General features: G+C 41.8%; 2 protein-coding genes across 2 annotated transcripts in view; one reads left to right on the top strand and one right to left on the bottom strand.

Annotated features, from left to right (window-relative positions):
* Positions 1–1,854: 1,854 nt before the first annotated feature.
* Positions 1,855–3,559, bottom strand: fmc1 (formation of mitochondrial complex V assembly factor 1 homolog). Its single transcript, XM_023829833.2, has 2 exons — positions 3,380–3,559; positions 1,855–2,508 (listed from the first exon to the last, which is right to left on the bottom strand). The coding sequence occupies exons 1-2, from the start codon at positions 3,506–3,508 to the stop codon at positions 2,305–2,307; spliced, it is 333 nt and encodes a 110-aa protein (XP_023685601.2). The 5' UTR covers positions 3,509–3,559; the 3' UTR covers positions 1,855–2,304.
* A 209-nt stretch (positions 3,560–3,768) lies between these two features.
* The window catches only part of LOC111853180 (activating transcription factor 7-interacting protein 1-like), a 45,471-nt gene continuing 29,255 nt past the window's right edge, over positions 3,769–19,984 (top strand). The window contains exon 1 of the mRNA XM_023829824.2: positions 3,769–3,903. The gene's annotated coding sequence lies outside the window, so the exon portion shown is untranslated. The remainder of the gene's footprint in view (positions 3,904–19,984) is intronic.

Here is a 19,984-nt window from a genome sequence, read left to right as displayed (position 1 = left end):
TTTCCAAACTGCCTTTTCATTCGGACGTACTTGCTTGTTTACACAGTCATAACATCTTTGTTAGATTCCAAGTACATTTGACGTGCAGTAATGTCTGCTGTCTGAGCTGGCTGGTCGGTTCATAATTACAGTGCATCAGAACAGTTTTGTTGATGCTGCCCATGTCACAGCATACTGGCCTAATGTGTTTTGTGATGCAAATTTCGCTGTGAGCTTCATTACCCTTGGGTGCCTGATGTTGACAACGGCAATTGTAAACAGTGCTACCTGTGTTGCGTTAGAAGTTATAATCATTATGTGCATCTGGCTGAGTGTGATTTTCTAGTGACTTCAGATAATCACTCAGTTTCTTTGCCCGTTAGACGTAACGTAATTATTGTGGTGGTTCTAATAATAGCAATTCATTTAATATTTGACTATTCGCTCTTTTTTCCATCCCTTTGTCCATTAGTCATTGTCAGACAGGCTTGATGAGTTAACATAAATGCTAGTATTAAATGACTAAAGATGAACGTTTCTCTGTCAGAATCCCACCTTGCACCTACATACATACAGTCACAATGACGGTGAGAGCAGAAACACATAAGCAGCTTGTGAATTCTCACTCGTCTGTATTGCATTCCTCTTTGGGGTGGGATGGCAGGATGTCAGTGTTAAGGTGACGGCTTTTTGGGATTAGCGGTCTGGCATTGTATTTTGCTTTCGTGTGTGTGTATGTACGTGTGTGTGTATTTAAGTACAGGTCTGTATGTGTGCACGAGGATGTATGCATGCTCACAGGTGCACATTTCGCCTGTCTCTGCCAGTGTGCAGGTTAACTCCAAGGCCAGTTCCTAGGTTCATACTCAAGGCAACAGCTTACTCCAAGGCCAGTTCCTAGGTTCATACTCAAGGCAACATTAGTCACCAAGGTGTATCTAGAATATAAGGGTCACTAGACATTCTGTTGGGTTTTAGTGGGTCAGTGCAAGACAGGAAGACTGCAAACGAACTGGGTACTCCGTCTTAAGAAGCTTGGAAAAACGAGGAGGAACAGTGATGGTTGGAGATAGATTAATGTTGATGGATCCCGGGAAGATTTTGTTGGATTTACTGAGACATGCTATTAATAAAAGGCCCCTGGCTGCATGAAATGGTGCAAAATCAATTTAAACAACAATAGGGATCCAGCAGATTTGCAGCTTGAACCCCTAATAAAGAAAACTCAGGATCAAAATGGAAATCTTGGGACTCTGGCCAACAGCATGTCTGTCCAAACATCCGTCTTCTAGCTGCTTATCTTGGACCGGGTTGGGGTGGGCGGTGCCTGGAGCCTATCCCAGGCAGCACAGCAGACAAAGCTGGGGACCGGGTACACCCTGAATGGAATACTAATACACCACAGGCCACATACATGTATACAAACAGCCAGGACTGTTGTTAATAAGTAGACACATTTGTCTCAATGATACAGCCTTGAATAATTTTGGTAAATGGATTTTTAATTGTCCTAATGATATCAGCCAATGGCCATGAAGAGAGATGAATGCGAATGTTACACTGCAATGACATCATTCTGAGGAACATCACACGCTGCCAAAACTCACAATTTTTTGCAGTTTGTAGGGTCCTTCCTAAAGGTTGTGTTAGAATAATCTTCCAAAAATCCCACGATGGGCTTTGCGTGTCTGATTATATGTACGTGTCAAAAAATAAAAATCAATAGATGCCAGCTCTGGACAAAGCTTTGTTTTATGTGCAAGTTGATTAATCCAGGAATGAAAACACTAATAATTATTGTGGTTCAATATATTCTAGTCAAACACAATGGAATATTGAATGTAGAAGGGGGGTATTAAAGGAATTGTGCACAGCTTGCATGGAAAAGGTACGATTTATTCAAAACACCAATTCTTTAACTGCTATGATTCCAGATATGTCACATTGTTTACATTTACACACACTGTACGGAAAAATATTCATTCACAAGTACAGTGATGCTGTCAAAATTAAACCCAAAAAAGGTCAAGGACCTTCACATTGACCAAAAGCAAAGACGTTCATAAACTTTGTACATCTTTTTCGAGATGGAGAAGGCGATGACCTCTGTTGGCTGTGTGCCCTTAATACACACCATTTGCCTATCAGTCTTTATTTCCCTTGTATGTTACATTATCTCATCTGCATGATGAAAATTTGTTTTTATTTTGTACAGCAGTCTTTATTTCACTTTTAGGTATTTTAATTATACTAGTTGAACAGCTTTTTAAAATAGTGAAAGAAAGCCAGGCTCCACAGCCACCATCAGTCGTTGTGCCTCCACCTTCATTTTTCCCATCCTTTCCCTCCTGGCTGTGTGGGCAGTTGGAGGCCCACTAATCTGGCCACCTGCTCTGGTTCTCGCTCCCCTTTGCCATGGAAGAGCTTGTGCAGGGTGAGGTGGTGTCGGGTCGATGCCAGAAGACACAGGTAGGAGTGGGAGGCATGAAGAGCTTCCCTCCGTGCGCGGCAGTGCCGTTCATTAGTGACCTGAATGTGAAATACAAGATGAAGTGTAAGTGTTTCTGAACCAGTAAAGTTACTTTGTAAGTTTAAACTTTTCTGGTTTAGTAACATGTAACATTAAAACTTACTAAATATCTTTACTGGTTTAGTAACATTTACTTTGTAAGTTGTAATGTTAAATGTTTTACATTCATAAACAGTTGCAGTGGTGCTAATTAAATATTTAAGATTTATGGAACGCGGTATGACAATATAACCCACCCACTTTATTGTGAAAACTAGATTCCAGCTGAACAACGCAAGCCGGGTTTTCACAATTACAATCTTAATAAAGCATAAAATCTGAAACTTCATCTAATTAAAGCATGAAAATAAATCTAACAGCGTCTCCTTTTGACCAAGATTAAGAATCACTGTACAAAACAATTGGCACATATACAATGTTTCTGGTTGTAAAAAATTGAAGAAATGTTAAGTTAAAAGTATAATGTTGTTGAATTCCCGTTCAGCCAGGTGACACCTAACCAGATTTTCGTTACGAAGCACAAGAAACAAGTATATTTCGTGTAATTTGTTGTAATTGCATTTACCGACATTATCTGGTTACCCCTGTTTTTAGTGTCTGCAGTAAGGTCCATTCCCGTCCTTGCAGTTATACGTGTAACTAGTTAACACATGACATCGTGGGTCACCTTGAATCAATTCTAAAACATCGGCCCCTACACTGATAACCCACATGGCACACCGTGTCTTTCACGGTGTGCCATGCCATAGAAACTGTCTTTTCACGATTTCACTGAAAAACATCGTTTCTTCAACAAAACATCCGCAGGCTCCTTAGCTAATACACCCAGTAAGGTAGCACATTGTCTCATGGCGCTGTCCCTCGAGTTACCTGGTTTTTACGAAATTGATCCAAAACAAAGTAATACGCTAGCGTTTGTTTATATCCCGGTCCCTTAGACGACCGCAACTCCTTCAGGATACCGCGACACACGCGTAGCGGTGAAGACAACGCTGCCATCTTTAGGTCAGCTCAATCTGCTACCAAGGCAGTGCTGTAGATTATCGAGCAAGCGATCGGCGCAGACCCTACTGGCCGATCCAGAACCCTTGGGTTGTACTCATAGGCTCTGCGTATCTCGGTTAAAAAACGACGAATGCAGATGTTCATAACCATGCATAACCATTATGGAGCTTAATAGCGACGGAAATCCGCTGCTTGTAATATGAATTAAGTTGAACAATGTAGCATACTTCTTTGGTAGATTTAATAAATCCGGTTAGACTTTGATTAAAAAATACATATCAGTTAATTCTTGATTTTCATACCTAGTGACGATTATTTGTTTAGAATATATTATACTGTGTTGTTGGAGTTTGAGGGGCTACAGATATGGAAATAGCAATCGAAAACAGGTGAGCCTCCAACTACTAACTGCGATTTTAATGTATTTTATTACAAAAAGTGATGCATGAAGCATATTCATTTAAGGTTATTTAAGTTGCATGTTGTACAACCCCGTTTCCAGATAAAATAAAATTGTCTCCAGAAATATGAAAAACGTAAATAAAAACAGAATGCAGTGATTTACTTACATATACACCCATATTTAATTGAAAATAGAACAAAAACAACATATCAGATGTTGAAACTGAGAAATGTTATTGTTTTGTCAAATAAGCTCAATTTGAATTTGATGCCAGCAACACGTTTCAAAAAGGTTGAGTTGGGCTGGCTGACCACTGTATTGCATCACCTCTTGTATCAACACTCTGTAGACGTTTGGGAACTGAGGAGACCAGTTGCTGCAGTTTTGAAAGTTAAAAGTCCCATTCTTGCTGGATAGCCGATTTCAGCTGCTCAACAGTTTGGGATCTCCTTTGTCGTATTTTTCCGTTCAGGATGCACCTATAATGTTTTCAGTGGGTGATTGGTCTGGACTGGCCAGCTGTTGTAACACGCGCAGAATGCGGTTTGGCATTGTCTTGTTGACATATACAGGACTGTCACAGAAAATTAGAATATTGTGATAAAGTTCTTTATTGTCTGTAATGCAATTAAAAAAACAAAAATGTCATACATTCTGGATTCATTACACATCAACTGAAATATTGCAAGCCTTTTATTGTTTTAATAGTGCTGATTATGCCATACAGCTTAGGAAAACTCAAAAATCCCATCTCAGAAAATTAGAATATTTCCTCAGTCCAAGTAAAAAAAATAAGATTTGTAACAGCAAAACAAAATCAAACATTTGAAAATGTCAATTAATGCACTCAGTACTTGGTTGGGAATCCTTTTGCACGGATTACTGCATCAATTCGGCGTGGCATGGAGGCAATCAACCTGTGGCATTGCTGATGTGTTATGGATGCCCAGGATGCTTCAATAGCGGCCTTTAGCTCAACTGCATTATTGGGTCTGGTGTGTTTCAGCTTCCTCTTCACAATACCCCACAAATTCTCTATAGGGTTCAGGTCAGGGGAGTTGGCAGGCCAATCGAGGACAGTGATGCCATGGTCAATACACCAGTTACTGGTGGTTTTGGCACTGTGGGCAGGTGCCAGATCATGCTGGAAAATGAAATCATTATCTCCATAGAGCTGTTCAACAGATGGAAGCATGTAGTGCTCCAAAATCTCTTGGTACACAGCTGCATTGACTCTGGACTTGATGAAACACAACGGACCAACACCAGCAGCTGACACAGCTCCCCAAACCATTGCTGACTGTGGGAACTTCACACTGGATTTCAAGCAACTTGGATTTTGCTCCTCTCCAGCCTTCCTCCAGACTCTAGCGCCTTGACTTCCAAATGAAATACAAAACTTGCTTTCATCTGAAAACAGGACTCTGGACCACTCTGCAACTGTCCAGTGCTTCTTTTCCATAGCCCAGGTCAGACGCTTCTTCCGTTGTCTTGAGTTCAGGAGTGGCTTGACCATGGGAATACGGCTATTGTAGCCTATTTCCCGGACACGTCTGTGAACAGTGGCTTTTGATACCTGAACTCCGGCTTCAGTCCACTGTCTTTGAAGCTCACCCAAATTCTGGAAGCGGCTCTTCTTCACAATGCTGTTAAGTCTGCGGTCCTCTCTCTTGGTTGTGCAGCGTTTCCTGCCACATTTCTTCCTTCCAACAGACTTTTTGTGAATGTGCTTTGAAACTGCACTCTGTGAACAGCCTGCTCTTTTGGAGATTTCTTTTTGTGTCTTACCCTCCTGATGGAGAGTGTCAATGATGGTCCTCTGGACAGCAGTCAGGTCAGCAGTCTTCCCCATACTTGTGATTTAGTTTACTGAACCAAGCTGACTGTTTTTAAAGGCTCAGGGAAACCCTTGCAGGTGTTTCGAGTTAATTAGACGATTCAAGTGATTAGTTAAATAGCCTGCTAGTATAGTTTTTCATGATATTCTAATTTTTTGACATAGGATTTTTGAGTTTTCCTAAGCTGTATGGCATAATCAGCACTATTAAAACAATAAAAGGCTTGCAATATTTCAGTTGATGTGTAATGAATCCAGAATGTATGACATTTTTGTTTTTTTAATTGCATTACGGACAATAAAGAACTTTATCACAATATTCTAATTTTCTGTGACAGTCCTGTACAAGGCCTTCTCTGAAAAAGACGCTGCCTGGATGGTAACCGTATGTTGCCCCAAAACATGTAGGCTACATATCTTATATATCAGCATTAATGAGGCCTTCGGACATGTGCAGGCTACCTAAGCCATGGGCACTAATGTACCACCACACCATCACGGATGCTGGCTTTTCAACTGCCCGCTGATTAGCTGGTTGGTCTCTCACCTCCGCTCGGAAGACGCGGCGCCCATGATTTCCAAAAAGAATTTAAAAAATTTGATTCGTCATACCAGAGAAGTCAGCGACGTTTTTTGATCATGTTTAGATATGGTTTCTTCTTTGCATGGTAGAGTTTCATTCTGCATTTGTGGATGCAGCGACGAACTGTGTTTACAGACAATGGTTTTCGGAAGTGTTCCTGAGCCCATGCAGTGATTTCCACTATAGAATCGTGTCTGTTTTTAATGTAGTGCCGCCTGAGGAGCCGAAGATAACGTCTGTCCAATATTGGTTTTCGGCCTTGTCCCTTGCGTGCAGAGTTCTCCGGATTCTCTGAATCTTTTAACGATATTATGTACCTATAGATGATGAAATTCCCAAATTCGTTGCAATGTTACGTTGAGGAACATTATTCTTAAATTGTTGCGCTATTTGCCCACGCAATGTTTCAGAGAGTGGTGAGCCTCTTCCCATCTTCATTGTACAGAAACGCTGCCTCTTTGGAAGGCTCTTTGTATATCCGATCAACTAATTAGTTGTGAGATATATTCAACCAACTGTTTTGTTTTAGCATTACACAACTTTTCCAGTCTTTTCTTGCCCCCGTCCCAACATTTTTTGAAACGTGTTCGTGGCATCAAATTCAAATTGAGCATATGTTTGTAATGAGGCAATAAAATTACTCAGTTTCAACATTTAATATGTTGTCTTTGTTCTATTTTCAATTTTAATGTCGGTTTATATGATTTGTAAATCATTGCATTCTGCTTTTATCTACATTTTACGCTGCGTCCCAACTTTTTTGAAAACGGGGTTGTGACAAAGAAAAAAGTGCAGTAAACAATTTCATGTCATAAAAGAGATTAATACTTTATGAAAATTATGACGCTTTAATTAAAGATATACATGTTTATTACGTAGGTCATATTCAATTGATCACATGCAGTGCCTTGTAACGACATAACTATATAATTACATAAACTAAACAACAGTAAATGTATGTATACATGTTTTATATACTAATAATTTTCTTGATCACGCGGTGGCGCTATTGCGCCATTGTTAAGTCAAAGTGGTTCAGGAGAGAATGAGACCTAAAAGAACAAAACGTCGTGACAGTGAGACAAATTACATTTAACTGTTTGTTATACACATCCACTTTTATTTATTTTTTTATCATTGTCAGTCACAATCTGGCAGTACAAGGTACAATGCTGGGATGCACCTGGGATGGGATGCCAGTATATTGTAAGACACACACACGCACACAGATCATCGATCTATATTTTTGTGGGTACTCTTCATTCATCCCTATCCGCACAACTCCAATCCTAGCTACGACAATCCTAACCACTACCCAGCCCTAACCAGTGCCACTAACTGCACCAGATTGTCACCGTCATATGCATACAAAATGAAATTTGATACCAAACATACTAAATTCAATAAAGAAAAATGTCAACACACCTTATTAAATGTTACTATGAAAGCTTTGACCATTGAGATATTTTATCCGAGTAAATCTGCAATATTTAAGTTCAGAGTTTTATTTGTGTCGTACACTTAGGATATACATTGAAATGCCGTATATTCGGGTTGTGTGCATAGTTAACCGCAACAAGGCTTCATGTAAGCCTTCAACGTGCAATTATTTCAGGAACAAACCCTCGTGCCCGACCACTACCTGACCTGCTGTCTCATACAGCAGTAGCCAGAAACACTATATCACCACCTAATTACAGCTACATTAGGACTGGTGTATAACAGTGCCGCCTTGCGTCGGTTCAGTCTGGTTTATACCGGTTTGAACTGGCTGCTCGGAGTTTTTTTTTTTATATTGTGCTTTCCTCCTTTCTTCTCAGAAAAGAATTTGGTAGAATGGCATTGTATTTTCACTAAATGGCCAATAATTGGGAAAAAGCAGTTGCACACATGAGGTTAATATAAACAGATTAAATAACTAACAATCATGATAGAAATAAGATTTGTAGTTTTATTCTTTACTTATGTATCTTTCTAATCTGTGTAGTCAGATAACTTTTAAAGCACATTTGGTTTAAAACCAAGTTCACATGTATTAGCATAATATGCGAATTAAAGTTAGATACCAGCATTAATCGACATTCAACACATCTTACTCGTTTATGTGAAATATAAACATGACGCTAAAACAGTTGAATTGCATTTGCATGTTCAGGCAGATGACAGAGACACAGGAACATTCCTGTTCTGTCTAGGTCACATGGCCTCTCAAACTTTTTGATCAAAGGTTCGCACCAGATTTTTGTTCGAAGTCAGATGTCCGAAACAAATTTCAGTAAGAAAGCATTTCACGAACTTCAATGGATTAACAATAACTTTCGATATAGACAAAAATATATAGAACAAAATGGGAACCTTTAAACCCTTGCTAAACATTGGGGTGGGGTATGACGAGTTATGTGTGTGTGCGGAGTTTGCATTTTGTACTGTGCTTCAAATCACGTTAAGCTTTTTCACGTTAACCATTTTCATTCATAAGGTCCATTATCAGCTGGGTCCAGATTAACTTCTGGTTTGGTCCGGACTTTGAGATCCGCTGATCTAGGACATTATCTCTTTCCATCGATTTTACGGTGGTCATTCCAGCATCTGATAATATGGTGGTCGGCAGCAGGTTGAAATTAATCGTATCATTAGAAAGATAAAAAAAATCACACAGGCCTAGCTAGCTGTAAGAGTGTCTTCACAGTTGGCATTGACACGGAAATACAACTGACAACCATGATCTTCAAGTGGGAACCGGTTGGTTTCAAAAGCACTAGCTGCTATTATAGAGCTTCTATCTATTTTACTGATATTTTATAGACATCACTTTTCCTTTGTATTCTCGCGCATTAAAACATCTCAATCAGTGGTAAGCAACTTCTAGTCATACCAGCAACCGGAATCATTGCCTATTAATTACTTCTCCTAAAAAATTACATTTGTCTCCAAATAGATCATAGACCAGTGACTCATATGCAGCTACTGAATGAGACAACGACCCTCGAAACTGGAGGTAACCTGCGATAATTCTTTTATTAGACGATCAGAAATGTAAGAAACATAGCCAGCAGTCAGGGTGTCGATCCTATAGCAGAATAATGGGTCGATGTAATCAGGGCTGAGTTCGAAATTAAAAAATAATTGTTGGAAAGTTTTTCCACAGTACGTGTAATATTTCTCATTACCCAAGTAAATGTACAGTAGCTGAATAAAAAATATTGATTATGTCTTCGAATTGAATGACGTACGTTGCAATGCATTACAATACACCCATGTAAAGCGCCTTTGGGTGACTCTGTAGTGAAAGGCGCTGTATAAAAATGAATTGAATTGCATGTAAACGGCGGGATTCGCACCTCGCATGCGCACAGGAGTAGATAAGTTGCATTATGTATTCGAATCCTGCTGCCAGGTCACGTCATTAAAAAAGGTAGGTGGTAGGCTTCAATAAAGATATTAAAGATCAGGAATTGATTCAAATTCAAGTAACGGAAGTAACATATATTGTATATAGCCTACTTAATAATACTAATACTATACTCATTTGTGCTACTCCGTGCTACTACTTGTTTAATTGTGAATTGCTTCCTAATTCAACTTCAAATTTTAATTAATGTTAAGTACCTTTTTGAACTTGGATTCTCTTGTATGGTTAGTTCTGGATAATATATTGGTCGACCCACTCCTGCTGACCGGCGCTCTACTGGAGAAAGGTTTCAGATTAGGTATAGGCTATGTCTGGTTAATTCTCGCTGAAATTAGCCGTTTATGCAATAGATAAAAGTAGTTAGCTTTAAAAGTTCACTGCAGTGTTGAACGTTTCCTTCCTCAAGATAGCTACATGAACGTTATCTCACTACCAGACTGAAGATGCTATTTTCCATAAAAAGTTCCCGTCACAAATTGCATAGTTGGAACCGTTTGGTTGCAGGGTTCCAACTATCTAAGTTGCTAACGTTTTAGCATGTACGCTTTTGGGAAACGTACCCCATGTATTGCGGGGAGTGTTCTAACGTGTTTGAATGTACCGGGCAATTCTAGTAAGTGGGTTTAGGGAGCAGTCCCGAGTTAAAAGCGTGAACCTGGGCAGTGATTTCTTGTTTAGCCGGATAGCTTGTTGGATTTAAGGTAGTCTGGGTTAAATTGACTTAATCTTAGTTCAGTTATATTTAGCTCAGACTGCTTAGATCCGATCCGGCTAAGCAAGAAATCCTGCTTCGTGGAACACCACCCAGATAACTTTCCGTTCCAGAAACCGAGAGTAATTTGAGCGTCAGTCAATCAACCGTGACAAGTAATGCTCGGAATTAAACCTACTCAATAGGGGTTTAGCTGACAACTGTGTTGGCGTGTCAGTTTTTTCAAGAAAAGAAGCGGAAATTCTTTCATTTCTTGGTGAATGTCTTCGCGAACGGTACCGTTTCTCACCCCCGTCCATGATTTATTCAATAATATCCTTTGCACTCAAAAAGTTACTGCATGTTTTTGTCGTTATCTGGCTAAGCAAGAAATCGTCCTTTGAAAAACAGGCCCTAGTTCTAGTCAGGTTCATTGTTAGTTACTGTTAGCAACACCAGCTGATAACAACACATTATGCACATAAAAACAGTGAAACAACATGTCTACGGTATATAACTACAGCTGTCAGTCCTATTGATGATGGGTGCAACCACCATCAATAGTCTAGTTGAAATTTCCAACTAGGAACTCAGAAATTCTGACTTGCGAGTTCAAACGGAGTTGTGTATTATTATTATTATGTAAAAGAAAAATGGCCAAGCTTTGTCCATGACTCAAGGATTTATAGTGAATGCACATTGTACAACAAATTTACACAGGATACATAACTTCCATAGTCATAGTATATGTTGAGAGTCCCATTCTGCTGTACCACACAGCCAGAGGAAGAACAACTCCTCCACCTTGCAGTCGTCAGAGATGACATAGTTCTCATGGACATAATTGCAAATAACCATTTTTCTTAGTAATCACTCACAGCGAACACAGTAAATGAAATAAAGGCTATTTCATTAGCTTCATTTATGTGCTATTTATTACCTGCATATAAAATGACACAAACACATTTTCTTGGCCATTTTACAGCAATGAATCATTTACAGCAATGAATCATTCTTCTTTTGACAACCACAAAATTTACTTTAACTATTAAAGCAGTTAAGTTTATGAACTAGTTTTTCTTTTTAAAATACTAATATGTTCCCTCTGGAGATAACATTTACTGTAGTGTTGCCTTTTCTGTACAATAAATCCATAATCGGCATATGTAGAGGATAATTGTTCCATTTCCAACTGATTAAAGCACCGAGCAGTACACTTTTTGGCATCTACTTCCATGATGAATCCTTTTGTCATTCATCTGCTAATGATGGCTTTTTGTTGTTCTGCGAAACTGCACTTCAGCTAGCAATAACATACACTTGAGAAAATTCAACCCCTGACGTTGTAATCAACGTTGCCAGAACCCAAAAATTGTATTTACGTCGTTCAAGTCTGATTCAAGTCAGTAAGGATTAAATCCTAACTCGTTTTCTGGAATACCCCTTAGGCAACTAAAAGCTCGACAACCTGTCTAATTAAATTGACTATACAGGGCTTGCACAGCGTTGTACATATATGTATGTATGTAGCCATATGTTACCATGCATTCGGCACGTGCAATTTGATGATATTTGGGGTTAGGGTTATGGTACAGTGAAACGAGTTTTACATACCCAGAGTTAACTCTCTAGATTCTACATTGGTAGAGACCAAGGGTTTGTATCACTAAGCTGGTTTAACAAAGTCAGGGTTAGAAGATAACTTTCAGCTAAACAAAACAAATGCAATCTGGGATAAATGATATCACTATGCTAACTATCAACAATCTATGTTGAACCAAGTTCAACTGAAACTGAGGCCCAATCCCAATGTGCCTCCTAAGGCCTAAGACCAGAACCTAAGCCCTAATTCCCAAGTCTGTGCAATGATCAGCCAATCATTTAAGCATGAATTGCAACACGGCTACATATTGCAATGCGGTGGAAGAGAGAATTTTTATAGAAAAATATGAAGAATTCAAAAGCATAATAATGGCATAGACAACACCTTGACACCCACCAAAGCTAGAAAGCTATGCTGGCAGCAGATCACTAACAGTGTAAATGCATACATACAGTTTAATTCTAAGGAATTTCCCCATTGTGGGATTAATAAAGTCAATCTAATCTAATCTAATCTAATCTAATTACATCACACACACAAATATCAGTATCGGGATAAAAACATTTCACTTATGTCAGTTTGGAAAGAAAATCAGTGACTGAGCCCATCCAAACAATTTTATCAAAGGGCGGCTTTTATATAGCTAGTTTTTTTGGTGAGAGGGTAGTACATGTATATGTTTTTGGTGAAAGGGTTATAACGGACCACAGTTATAACGGACTGTCGCTGTGTGAGAGTAACTGACCTTCAAGTATCGTCTTTGTCGGATATGGGCTTAGACTGCACACAAAGACATAACAGAAAAAAAATATCATGTGGTTTGCAGTTCTGTTCTACACAGTAAAAAAACAGGGCTATTATTTTTTTAACTAGCCTACTAGATAAAGTAGACTAATATCAGTGTATGTAAAGTTGGCCATAATAGTGGTAGGCCGTTAAAAATTTTGCCAAGTGTAGCAACATGATAGCCTGGAATCTGATACTCAAATTCAGATCACGTATTTCTTTGACAATCCACATCATGTGTTCTGCTTTTTGAATGGTGGGAATGAATCCATATGAAAGAGTTATTTCCCCAGGGTTTTGGTTTCTTATTCTCTCTCCAAGTTTGAGCAACAAAGAAGGCAGCTCTCTGCCAACAACTGGCAACTATGACATCGTATCTCTTTAGTGTCAGTATTTGCTTGTGGGCGACCTGTAATTACGGCTGTGGAAATGAGCTCCATGATCCAAATTAGCTTAGCCCCCAGGGTCTTCAGGCTGTTTTGCAGAGTCTAGTTTGTGCTGAATGATGAAGAATGTAAAAGACAGACAGCAGTCTGTGAAAATGCACAAGAATGTCAAGGGGTTCTCAGTCCACATGTTAGCCAGTGTTTGGGTGTTGAATCAATTCAGTCAGTGAAGGCCAAATGTCTGAAGGTGTAATTCAATGAAGTTGGCGTAATGATGTTCAAGACATTAAAGTCCTCCTTCAAGCCTGGCTGCTTAACCTCTGTTTTGGATTTTGCCAGTTTCTCAGGTGGGATATTGTAGAAAATTGTCTCAATCTTTTTAATAGACTGCATATTATGTTTGAAAGAGCTCATGTGTATGGGGTGTAGGTAAAATCGTGCCTTTTTATTGTGTTTTGGTCTGGCGTAAATCATTTGCATTTCTGGAGTTTTTTTTTACTGGTAATCAGGGGAACCCTAAAGGGGGGAATATTAGGATAATTCCAAGGGCTCCTGAATGACAGATAATAATTGGATTGATCTGAGTTGGCAGCCCAATATGATATACTTCCATGGGGCCTCACATCTCTAGTGGTATCCCTGCTAGTAGTGGTTGTGATGTGATGAAGCGTTTCAGAGTTATTGCAAGAATCGTGATACAGCATTACTCAACACAATTATTATAATGACAGAACAAACCAGTCTGTCACACGATGCCTGTATGTTCGGAGGCTGCAACAGTACTACAACAAAGACAGTCTGATTTGAAACAAAGCATTGTTCGTATCTCACTTCTCTGTCTCAGTGCAAGTAACGCAGCAATAGGGTAATAATAGTGCAAAGCCATATTTGCGCTGTTATGACAAGAAATGACAGCACATTTGAACCTTTATCTGGTGAATATGTACCTTATTCAGTGTATAAAGGTTTAAGTGGGGAGTAATGTCATGTCATGGCAGTGCATAATTACGCATTTGCCCCATTACAATAAAAAACTGCCACACGTATCATTTTATGTCGAATGTGTACTTGTGTACGAGTTATGTCAATCCCTGATTATAATGCTTTAAGCAATGTTTCTTGTAAGGATAGAATTGCTATTTAAGTGGTTAGATGGTTAATTAACATTACTACATACATTCCAATTTGGTTAGTTTGTAAACAAACAAAAAAAATACAATATATACACTCACCTAAAGGATTATTAGGAACACCTGTTCAATTTGTCATTAATGCAATTATCTAATCAATCAATCACATGGCAGTTGCTTCAATGCATTTAGGGGTGTGGTCCTGGTCAAGACAATCTCCTGAACTCCAAACTGAATGTCAGAATGGGAAAGAAAGGTGATTTAAGCAATTTTGAGCGTGGCATGGTTGTTGGTGCCAGACGGGCCGGTCTGAGTATTTCACAATCTGCTCAGTTACTGGGATTTTCACACACAACCATTTCTAGGGTTTACAAAGAATGGTGTGCAAAGGGAAAAACATCCAGTACGCGGCAGTCCTGTGGGCGAAAAATGCCTTGTTGATGCTAGAAGTCAGAGGAGAATGGGCCGACTGATTCAAGCTGATAGAAGAGCAACTTTGACTGAAATAACCACTCGTTACAACCGAGGTATGCAGCAAAGCATTTGTGAAGCCACAACACGCACAACCTTGAGGCGGATGGGCTACAACAGCAGAAGACCCCACCGGGTACCACTCATCTCCACTACAAATAGGAAAAAGAGGCTACAATTTGCACGAGCTCACCAAAATTGGACAGTTGAAGACTGGAAAAATGTTGCCTGGTCTGATGAGTCTTGATTTCTGTTGAGACATTCAAATGGTAGAGTCAGAATTTGGCGTAAACAGAATGAGAACATGGATCCATCATGCCTTGTTACCACTGTGCAGGCTGGTGGTGGTGGTGTAATGGTGTGGGGGATGTTTTCTTGGCACACTTTAGGCCCCTTAGTGCCAATTGGGCATCGTTTAAATGCCACGGCCTACCTTAGCATTGTTTCTGACCATGTCCATCCCTTTATGACCACCATGTACCCATCCTCTGATGGCTACTTCCAGCAGGATAATGCACCATGTCACAAAGCTCGAATAATTTCAAATTGGTTTCTTGAACATGACAATGAGTTCACTGTACTACAATGGCCCCCACAGTCACCAGATCTCAACCCAATAGAGCATCTTTGGGATGTGGTGGAACGGGAGCTTCGTGCCCTGGATGTGCATCCCACAAATCTCCATCAACTGCAAGATGCTATCCTATCAATATGGGCCAACATTTCTAAAGAATGCTTTCAGCACCTTGTTGAATCAATGCCACGTAGAATTAAGGCAGTTCTGAAGGCGAAAGGGGGTCAAACAGCGTATTAGTATGGTGTTCCTAATAATCCTTTAGGTGAGTGTATCTTGGGTTGTGATTTTAACCAAAAATATTGTGATGACATTTTGCCTATATCCCCCACCCCTAGATGACTGTACAGGCCTTGGCTGTGTATGTTACATAATTCCACTTGGGCAAGACATGTTACTCAAACCAAGTCACATGTTCTAGTTGTTTGTGTAATATTACTAGCTGTAATGGTTAAGGTGGTTCATAGCAACAACATTTGGTATCATTAGTTTGGGGGCAGGGTGTGACTCTACCAGTTCAAGTATTTAGCAGGAATGGTCAAGTTCCAAGATTTCAGTCGAGGTACAAGTCGAAAAAAATTTAACAGACCCGTTCGATGTTCGAGTTGGTCATGTTAAAAGGCTTTTGAGTTCCAAGGTTCTACTGTACAAGTAATTTCCTAATAAAAGAGCAGTTTCAAGTATATAATAATTTTTCAAAATCTTCTAAACACAAGGGGAAATGGCATATCATCACTTTTGAGTTAAATAGGATCTATTGTTAATTCCACGTAGGGCTGCAATGATATGAAAAATTCACGGTATGATAATTGTATCCCCATATCACTGTTTTCGAAATATATCACAGTTTCAGCACCATCTGCAATTCAATAAATATATAACACAAACATATGTGGGCTGTCACAGTTAACACGTTAACAATTATTTTTAAATCATTATGCATCACTATTTTTTTTATTTGTTTAACAAATGCAGTATTTTGATACCCAAAGGGGAAAGTAGTATGAGCGAAGATTTTTATTAGAGACCTTTTAGTTTTTCATTTTGGTTTTAAACAAGAGCTTCAATTATGATGGTCCACAGAATCCCAGAATTAACAGCTAAAATAAAAACATTCGGTTAGCATGTCACATGGAAGCTGATGGAGGGGAAAAGCGAAGAAACATTGTTACTTAGTTCATTTCATTTTATGAAATTGCCAGATGACTCAGAGGATACATTGTAATTTGCAACATTAGTCTTATTTTATGGTTTATCCCAACAGTCCAAAACCATGCTGTGGTTAATTGGAGTTACTAAATTACCCATAGGTGTGCATTTGTGAGTGAATGGTGTGTGAGTGAATGGTGTGTGAGTGTATCCTGTGTCCCATCCTGGGTTGTTCCCTGCCTTGTGCCCGTAGCCTCTGGGATAGGCTCCAGAACCCCCGCGACCCTCAATCGGACAAGCAGTTTCAGAAAATGGATGGATGGGTTTTATTTTATTGAAGGCTAATACCTTAAAATGAGGTTCTTTTCAGTTATTAAATGCACTTTCAGTGGTTGTCAGGCTTCTGTTTTTAGGGTCATTTTGTTACGGCATGAAAATGAAAGACTCAAGGGCAGGCATATAGAGTACTATGAGGGGCCTTATTCAGTCAAAACAAACAGCGAAAATAGCGAGAGCCAACCTCAACCATGCTATAAGAACAGCAAAACGTGCCCATGCGGGGAAGATCCAAAATCTCTTCCGTGACCCTAGTATCACCAGGCGGATGTGGCAGGGGATTCAGGCAATTACAGATTACAAGGCTGCTCTTCCACTGTGTGACAACAACCCACATCTGCTGAATAAACTCAACAGTTTTTTCGGTAGATTTGCATGAAATGACAACACCCCTGCAATAAAAGCTAGTCCTCACCCGGATGAAAAAGCACTGAGCCTCAACGTGGCTGATGTCCGGAAAACCCTGAGGAAGGTGAACACACGGAAGGCAGCAGGCCCAGACGACATTCCAGGATGAGTACTCAGGGAGTGTGCTGACCAGCTGGCACGCGTCCTTACGGGCATCTTCAATACCTCACTGGTGCAGGCTGTCGTTCCATCATGTTTCAAGTCTGCTACTATCATTCCAATGCCCAAAAAATCCACCATCACATGTCTTAACGATTATCGCCCTTTTGCACTTACTCCCATAATGATGAAGTGCTTCGAGAGGCAGGTAAAAGACTACATCATCTCTACACTGCCCCCATTATTTGACCCATTTCAGTTTGCTTACCGGCCAAACCGCTCCAGAGAAGAGATTTCCTCTGCTCTTCACCTGAGCCTTGCACATTTGGAGGACAAGAACACTCATGTATGAATGCTGTTTGTTGATTTTAGTTCAGCGTTCAATACGACCATCCCCCAGCAGCTGGTGAGCAAACTGGGCCCCCTGGGTATCAGCACACCCATGTGCAACTGGCTGCTGGATTTCCTCACTGCCAGACCACAGTCAGTGAGACTGGATAACAACATCTCCAGCTCCATCTCTCTCTCCATCGGTTCCCCTCAGGGCTGTATCCTCAGTCCTTTGCTGTTCACGTTGCATGGTGCAGGGATAACAATCTGATCCTAAATGTCAAGAAGACCAAGGAGATGATCATCAACTTCAGGAGAAAACAGCCCAGTCATTCACCACTTGTCATCGACAACAATGAGGTGGTCAGCAGCATCAGATTCAGGGTGTGCAGATAACTGGAAACCTGGACTGGTCACCAAACACAACTTCACTGGTAAAACGGGTTCAGCAGCGGTTGCATTTCATGCGCAGGTTGAAGAGAGCACACCTTTCCTCTCCAATCCTCACCACTTTCTACCGAGGCACCATAGAGAGTGTGCTGACCAGCTGTATCTCCATCTGGTTTGGCAGCTCAAAAGCCTCAGACAGAAAATTGCTGCAGAGAGTGGTGAGGATTGCAAAGAGGATCATCGGGACATTGCACTCAAACGCTGTCTGAGCAGAGCCCGTAGCATCATCAGGGACTGCCCTGCCTCAGCGAGGCGCAATACCTCGAGCTACTGGACGAGGTAAATTACTGGCTCAGTCAGCCCGAGGTAAAGGAGGACCCTGCGGCGCGAGCCATCGCTCACCTTCTGAGGATCCGCACCTCGCGGAGAAGTGCAGATACATTTGACCCGGATAAGAAGCTGAGTCACCGAGGATATGTTCCAGCAGGCGACTATCGACTGTGGCTTCTTTCCTCCCTTGCCGTGCAAGCTGCCGGACCTCGCAGTGCCAGCTTGCAGGAGAAGGAAGTGGAGAGAGAGACAGGAGGATGCGCTGGGAGTTTGTCTGGGGGCTGCCTCGATCTCTGCTACCTCACTTACGGCGTGTCAGGAGAAGCTTGTCCCTGCTGCTTCGCCTGCGCACAACGCCTGTCTGCCTGCTCCTGCTTTGCCTGTGCATGACGCCCGTCTGCCTGTTGCTGCTTCGCCTGCCCCCGAAGCACGCCTGCCTGTTGCTACTTCATCTGCGCCCGAAGCCCACCTGCCTGTTGCTGTTTCGCCTGCACCTGAAGCCTGCCGGCCTGTTGCTGTTTCGCCTGTGCCCGAAGCCTGCCTGCCTGTTGCGTCTGCTCTGCCCCCAATGGTTCCTGATCCCCTAGACCCTGCCCCTGTTCCCGAGGAGGTCCCGGACCTTTGGGCCGACACTCCATCTCCAGGGGGGGAGGAGCTTGAGTGGGACCCCTCGGGGATATCCCTGGTGACTGCCCCGGTGAGCCCCTCTAGTGGGTTGCCCCGACCATTGCCCCAGCGTGGCAGATCCCGGCCTGGACCTCGACTCTACGTGTCCAGAAGGGGGAGAGGATACTTGCGTAGGGGTCGGGTCCCGCCCGCCCTGCCCTCTGGCTTGCCTTCGGTCTCCCTGGCTTTGGCTCGGTGGTCGCCTGCAGGTCCTCCGGCACCTGCTTGGCGGTCACCTGCGGTCCCCCTGGCTCCAGCTCGGTGGTCGCTTGCAGTGCCTCCTGCAGCGTCTCAACGGACGCCTTCGGTCCTGCCTCTTGCGCCTTGGCGGTCGCCTGCGGTGCCTCCTGCTCCGACTGCTGCGCCTTCACCTGCTGCGGCTTTTGCTCCCTTCTCGTCTCCTCTGGTGTCCCCTTTGCCTCCCTTCTTGTCCCCTCCATCTTCCTCCGCACCCCCTTCGTCGTCCCCTCCAGCTCCTGCCTCGCAGTCACCTAGGGTCCCTCCTGCTCCAGCCTCATGGTCGCCTCTTCCCCTGCGGCTACTGCCTTCTGCCAGCATGGGTTCCCTCTGGCTCCCTGCTTCCTGCCACCCTTTGTGTCCCTGCCCCCTGTGTTTGCTCCGCCCTTGTTCCCTCCTGGTGTCTTTGCTCCTCATGTTGTCGCTCCGTTGTCCCCCTCCTTGGATTCTCTGTTTCTGTTTTTGGTGTCCCTGTGTCTCTCTGCGTTCCCCTTGGTCTGTCTGTCCTGGTTGTTGTCTTGGTCCCTGTTTTGTGTCTCGATCCTGTTTCCAATGGTTTGTGGATGTTTTTGCTTTTGTTTCCCCAGGTCCTGTCCTGTGCCGTCCCCGGTTCCTTTCCCTCCGGTACCTTTAGCGTGCCCAGTGTGCA

This window comes from Paramormyrops kingsleyae, chromosome 22 (genome assembly GCF_048594095.1).
Source record: "Paramormyrops kingsleyae isolate MSU_618 chromosome 22, PKINGS_0.4, whole genome shotgun sequence".
In the NCBI taxonomy this organism is placed as follows: domain Eukaryota; kingdom Metazoa; phylum Chordata; class Actinopteri; order Osteoglossiformes; family Mormyridae; genus Paramormyrops; species Paramormyrops kingsleyae.
This window is presented reverse-complemented; position numbering and strand designations above follow the sequence as displayed.

Coding starts and splice junctions, on each gene's coding strand:
- fmc1 (XM_023829833.2), bottom strand. CDS start 3,508: ATGGCAGCGTTGTCTTCACCGCTACGCGTGTGTCGCGGTATCCTGAAG. Junction 2,509..3,379: donor ATCAATTTCGTAAAAACCAG/GTAACTCGAGGG, acceptor TTTCACATTCAG/GTCACTAATGAACGGCACTG.